General features: G+C 35.8%; 1 protein-coding gene across 1 annotated transcript in view; it reads left to right on the top strand.

The window, feature by feature from the left end:
• BTNL8 (butyrophilin-like 8) overlaps positions 1-7,065 on the top strand; it is a 47,450-nt gene that overhangs the window by 36,047 nt on the left and 4,338 nt on the right. Inside the window, 2 exon segments of the mRNA XM_011976825.1 lie at positions 6,404-6,594; positions 6,596-6,648. Coding sequence (XP_011832215.1) covers positions 6,404-6,594; positions 6,596-6,648 — 244 coding nt within the window.

Below are 7,065 nucleotides of genomic sequence, written 5' to 3'. Positions count from 1 at the left end.
AGGAAGGAAGGAAGGAAGGAAGGAAGGAAGGAAGGAAGGAAGGAAGGAAGGAGAGAAAGAAAGAGAAAACTAGTATATGCCAACAAATTGGAAAACGTAGAAGTAGATAACCTCATAAACACATGGAACATACCAAAATAGAGTCAGGAAAAAATAGAAAACCTAATCAGACCAATAATGAGTAACAAGAGTGAATCAGTGGTAGAAAGTATCCCAGCAAACAAAAGCTCAAAACAAGATATCTGACTTCACTGCTGGATTCTATTAAACTTTTAAAGATCTAACACCTTCTTTTCTTAAAGTATTACAAAAAGTTGAAGGGGTGGGAATTCTTCCAAACTCATTCCATAAGGACAGTATTGCCCTGATAGCAAAATCATAAAAGAATACAACACAAAGGAGAATGCTACAGGCCAATATCCATTATGAACATAGATGCAAAAATTCTCAACAAAATACTAGCAATCCAAATCCAATAGCACATCAAAAAGAATATACACCATGATTAAGTGGGATTGATTCCTGGGATGCAAGGATGGTTCAACATATGGAAATCAATAAATGTGATATATCATATCAACAGAATGAAGACCAAAAAGCATATGATCATCTCAATAGACATCAAAAAATATCTGATGAAATTCAACATTTCTGCATGATATAAACTCTCAACAGGTTAAATGTAGAAGAAATGTACCTCAACACAATCAAGGTCACATATGACAAACTCACAGCTAACATCATACAGAATGGGGAAAAGTTGAAAGCTTTTCAATAAGAACTGGAACAAGACAAGGATGCCCACTTTTACTACTCTTATTCAACCAAGTACTGGAAGTCCTAGCCAGAGCAATTAGGCAAGAGAAAAAAAAATAAAGAGAATCTAAATTGGAAAGGAGAAAGTCAAATTGTCCCTGTTCACAAACAACATGATCTATATATATATAGATCATAGATATAGATATATATATATATACACACACACACACACTACAGATTCCACCAAAAAAACCTCTTAGAATTGATAAACAAATTCAGTAATGTTGCAGGATACAAAATCGACATATAAATTTAGTAGTGTTTCTACATACCAATAACAAACTAGTTGAAAAAGAATCAAGAAAGCAGTATCATTTACAATAGCTACAACAAAATAAAATACCAAGGAATAAGTTTAACCAAGGAGGTGAAGATCTATACAATAAAAACTAAAAAACATTGATGAAAGCAACTGAAGGGAACACAAACAAATGAAAAGATACCCCATGTTCCTGATCTAAAATAATTAAGATGGGTAAAATGACAATACTACCCCAAGTGATGTACAGAGTCAATGCAATCCTTATCAAAATGCCAATGACATTCTTTAAAGAAATAAAAACCAAAATCCTAAAATTCATATGGAGCCACAAAAGACTCCAAATAGCCAAAGCATTACTGAATAATTAACAAAGCTGGAGGTATCACATTATGGAGCTTCAAAATACACTACAAAAGCATAATAGCCAAGACAGCATGGTACTAGCATGAAAGCAGACACACAGAAGAATGAGACAGAATACAAAACCCAGATATAAATCCACATATTTACAGTCAGCTCATGTCTGAGAAAGGTGCCAAGAATATATATTAGAGAAAAGACAGTCTCTTCAAAAAATAGTGCTGCATTTGCTAGTATCCATATGCAGAAGAAAGAACTAACCCCTATCTCTCACCATATATAAAAATAAACTCTTGATGAATTAAAGGCTAAAATGTAAAACCTGAAACTATAAAGCTACTAGAAGAAAACATAGGAAAAATGCTTCAGGACATTGGACTGGGCAATAATTTTTTTAAATATATGATTTCAAAACCATGGACAACAAAAGCAGAAATGGACACGTGATTATATCAAACTGAAAAGCTTTTGCACAGCAAAGGAAATAATTAACAGAGTGAAGAGGTAACTTACAGAATGGGAGAAAATATTTGCAAACTATACGTCTGACTAGATATTCATATAAGGAACTCAAACAGCTCAAGAGTGAAAAACCCAAATAATCCAATCACAAAAGGGAAGATAGATTTCTTTTTTTCTTTTCTTTTTTTTTTTTTTTGAGACAGAGTCTCGCTCTGTCACCCAGGCTGGAGTGCAGTGGCACAATCTCGGCTCACTGCAACGTCGGCCTCCTGGGTTCAGGTGATTCTCCTGCCTCAGCCTCCCGAGTAACCGATTACAGGCACCTGCCGCCATGCCCAACTAATTTTTATATTTTTAGTAGAGATGGGGTTTCACCAGGTTGGCCAGGCTGGTCTCTAACTCCTGACCTCAGGTGATCCATCCAGCCTCCCAAAGTGCTGGGATTATAGGCACGAGCCACCATGCCCGGCCAAGATGATAGACCTTATAGACATTTCTCAAAAGAAAACATACAAATGAACAACAGACATATAAAAACTGTTCAATATCACTAGTCATCAGGGAAATGCAAATAAAAACTACAATTAGATAAAACATTACTCAAGTTAAAATTGCTATTATCAAAAAGACAAAAGATAACAATTGTTGATGTGGAGAAAAGGAACACTGGCACACCACTGGTGGGATTTTAAATTAGTATGTTCATTATGAAAAACAGTATGGAGATTTCTCAAAAAATTAAAAATGAAACTACCATAGATCCAGCAAAGTACTGAGTATATCCAAAAGGAAGAAAATCAACATATTAAAGAGACCTGCACTCCTATGTTTATTTCAGTACTATTCACAATAGCTAAGATATGGAATCAACCTAAGTGTTTATTAACAAATTAATGAAAAGGAAATATGACGTATATACAAAATAGAATATTATTCAGTAATAAAAAGAGTGAAATCCTATTATTTGCAACAACATGGATGAACTTAGAAGACACTATGTTAAGTACATTAAACCATACATGATCTCACCCATATGTAGAATCCAATAAATGTATCTCATAGAGGTAAAGAACCTAGAAGACATTATGTTAAGTAAATTAATCCAGACACAGAAATACAAATACCACATGATCTCACCCATATACGGAATCCAAAAAGTTTATCTGATAGAAGTAGAGAAGTGGGGTTACCAGAGAGTGCTGGAGCTGGGGATAGGGTAGAGGGAGGAATGGAGAAATGGTGTCCTATTGCATAGCAGAGTGACTATAGTTAACAAGAATGTATAGTATATTTCAGAATAGCTAGAAGAGAGGATTTTGAATGTTCTCACCACAAAGGCACAACAAGTGTTTGAGGTGATGGAAATGATCTTCACACAATGTATACATGTATCACAACATCACATTGTACCACATAAATACGTACAGTTATTATGTGGAAATTAAAATTCTTTTAAAAAGCTGATCTCATAGAAGTAGAAAGTGGAACAGTGGTTACTAGAGGCTGGTAAGGGTAGAGGGATTGTAGGGGATGAGGAGAGGTTGATCAGGTACAAAATTACATTTATTTAAATGGCAGCAATAAGTTCCAGTCTTCCACTGCACAGTAGGGTAACTATAATTACCAATGACATATTACATATCTCAGAATAGCTAGAAAGGAGGATTTTGAATGTTCTCACCTTAAAGAAATGATGAATGTTTTAGGTGATACCTTAATTTGATCATTACATATTGTATACATATATCAAAACACCATTTTTTACTGTAAATATGAACAATTATTACATCAATACAAAGTAAAATAAAACTTAAAAAATTGAACACAAATAAAGGAAATATATTCTATATTCAGGAATTGGAACAATTAGCACTGTTAAAATGTTCATACTACCCAAAGCTATCTACAGATTCAATACAATCTCTCTCAAGATTCTAATGTCACTTTTCACAGATAAAGAAAAAAGCAATCCTTAAATTCATATGGAACCACAAAATAACTCAAATAGCCAAAGCAATCTTGAGCAAAAGTAACAAAGTTGGAGCCCCTATACTCTGATTTCAAAATATAAAGTGATTATAATTAAAACATCCTGGGGCTGGCACAAAAGCAGACACATGACTCAATGGAACAGGATGGAAAGTTTAGAAATACACCCATGTGTTTATGAACAATTGATTTTTTAAAAAGGTGCCAAGAACACAGGATGAAGAAAGGACAGTCTCTTCAACAAATGATATTGAAACAAGTGGATATCCACATGCACACGTATGAAGCTGAACCCTTATCTCACACCGTGTACAAAAATGAACTCAAATTAGATTAAAAAGTTAAATGTAAGACCTGCAACTATAAAACTACTAGAAGAAAACATATGGCAAAGCTCCATGATACTGATCTTGGCAATAATATTTTTGAATATGCCATAAAAAGCATAGACAACAAAAGCAAAAATAGGCAAATGGGATTACATCAAACTAAAAAGCTTCTGTACAGCAAAGAAAACAGTGAACAAGGTGAAGGACAACCCACAGAGTGAGAGAAAATACTTGCAAACCAAACAGCTGATAGGGGATTAATATACAAAATATATAAGAAATTCAAACAGCTCAATACCAAGAAAACAAATAACCCGATCTTAAAAATGGGCAAAGACCTAAACAAACACTTCTCAAAATAATATTTAAGTGGACAACAGGGAGGGTGTATGCTTGCGTTAACTCTCTTCTTCCACCTAGTTGCACTCCTGAGAGCAAGATGGGCCACCAGCAGCTGTACTGGAGCCACCCGTGAAAATTCGGTCAGGGTCCTTCTCTTGTCGAGTCTGCTCAAACCGGCACGGTCTGATCCGGAAATACGGCCTCAATATGTGCTGGAAATGTTTCCATCAGTACGCAAAGGATATAGGTTTCATTAAGATGGACTAAGTGATCTTCCTTGAATGGATTATCCAAGGCATCTACGCAATGAAAAACCATGATAGCTCTTTGCACATAAACATTAATAAATAAATAAATGGACAACAGGTACATGAAGAAATGCTCAGCATCTCTAATCACTGTGGAAATGCAAATTAAACCACAATGAGATATCACCTTACACCTCTTTGAATGGCTATTATCAAAAAGATTAAAGATAAGAGTTGGCGAGGATGCTGAGAAAAGGAACTCTTGTACATTATTGGTGGGAATGTAAATTAGTATGGCCATTATGGAAAACAGTATGGAGTTTTCTCAAAAATCTAAAAATAGAACTGCTCCATGATTCAGCAATCCTACTTGTGGGAATATATGAAAATGCACTGTAGTCAATATGTTGAATGAATAGCTGTATTACTCACAATTGCTAAATTCAATCTAAGTGTCCATCATCAGATGAATGGGTAAAGAAAATGTGATCTATAAATACAATGGAATATAATATTTAGCCTTTAAAAAAAGGATGGACATTTTGTCATTTGTAATTCCGAGGATAAACCTGAAGGACATTATGCTAAGTGAAATAAGCCAAGCTCAGAAAGATGAATCTCTCGTGATCTATGTCAAAGCTGAAAAAGCTAAACTCAACAATAGAGAGTAGAATGTTACCAGAGGCTGGGGCAGAGGGCAAGAGAGAATGGGGAGTTGTTGGTCAAAGGGCGCAAAGATTGAGATAGACAAGAGGAATATGTTTTGAAGTCTATTGAACTACAGGGTGACTGTAGTCAATAATAACATATTGTATATTTCAGAATAACAGAAAGAACAAAATTTAAATGTCTCATAAAAGTGATAAGTAAGGGAGATGATGGATGTATTAATTAGCTTGATTTAATCACTCCACATTGTAGGCATGTATCAAAGAGTCACACTGTACCCGTTAATATGTATGAGGTTTGTCAGTTTAAATAATAGTAAAAGGAGGGAAGAGATATTTTTTCAGACAAGAAGATGCAAATATTTTAAGGTATCAGTTCTCTCTGAATTGATCTATAGATTCAGTGCAATTCCATTCAAATTTTCAGCAGAATTTTCTTAGAACTTGACAAGTCAATACAAAAATTTATGTTGCACAGCAAATGGCCATGATTGCCAAGGCACAACTGAATAAGAAGTAAGGAAAATTAGCCTAGTTTATACCAAAATATATCCCGGAATTGTGGTGATTAAGCCACTCAAAATCATTGGCACAAAAGTGGACAAGTAGACAAATGGCATAGAGCAGAGAGCCCAGCAACAAATCCAAACCTAAACAGAAGGCCTACTGGGTCAGAGGTGACGGTGCGTGTATTAGTGTGGAAAGGAAGGTCCATTCAGTAAATGTTGGCACGGTCATTATCTGTTGAGAAGAAAATTAAATAGAACCACTACTGCATTTTATAACAAAAATAAAATCAAAGTGTTAAACCTATGGGAGAATTTATAGAAACCTAAAAATTTTCTATAGGTGAGTCCTTAAAGAAGAATTGAATTGTGTCCTTTGTTCACCGATAACTAAAATGTCTGTGGGATTGTTTTTCAGATACCTTTTTCCAGCCTGTATCATGGTACCTGGCTACCAAAGTACTGGGAATACTCTGCTGTGGCCTATTTTTTGGCATTGTTGGACTGAAGATTTTCTTCTCCAAATTCCAGGGTAAGCGAGAGAGAGAAGCATGGGCTGGTGACTTATTCATGGTTCCAGCAGGGACAGAATCAGAGATGCTCCCACATCCCAGCTGCTTCTCTTCCTCTAGTCCTAGCCTCCAGGGGCCCAGGCCCAAAAAAGTAATCACCCTTCTGTAGGGTATTCGAACAACTCTTCCTCGGCAAATATCAACTACGACAGGCCCTTGCTACTTCATTTAGGCCAAATAATAAGGGGATGAATGATTTTCAGTACCTATAGAGCTTGGATAATTTTCCATGAACACCACCAAGACTCCTATTAAAAAGTTTTAATGTGGCGAACAAATTCATAAAGGAAGAAGTCAAAGTGGCTGACAATAAGATAAAATTATATTCAGTCTCAATAAGACTTTTTACCCCCAAAACCAATTTCTTCCCCCTTGGGAGTGACACTTCTCCCGGGGATGAGGCCGCCCCCCCCTCCCCTCCCAGCCGCCTTCTCCCACCTCCATCTCCACCTCCACAGCATCCCAGCTGTTGTCCTTCTCCTTAGCATGAACCTTCCTGATCTCTTGC

This window comes from Mandrillus leucophaeus, unplaced genomic scaffold (assembly GCF_000951045.1).
Source record: "Mandrillus leucophaeus isolate KB7577 unplaced genomic scaffold, Mleu.le_1.0 Scaffold170, whole genome shotgun sequence".
Classification (NCBI taxonomy): domain Eukaryota; kingdom Metazoa; phylum Chordata; class Mammalia; order Primates; family Cercopithecidae; genus Mandrillus; species Mandrillus leucophaeus.
This window is presented reverse-complemented; position numbering and strand designations above follow the sequence as displayed.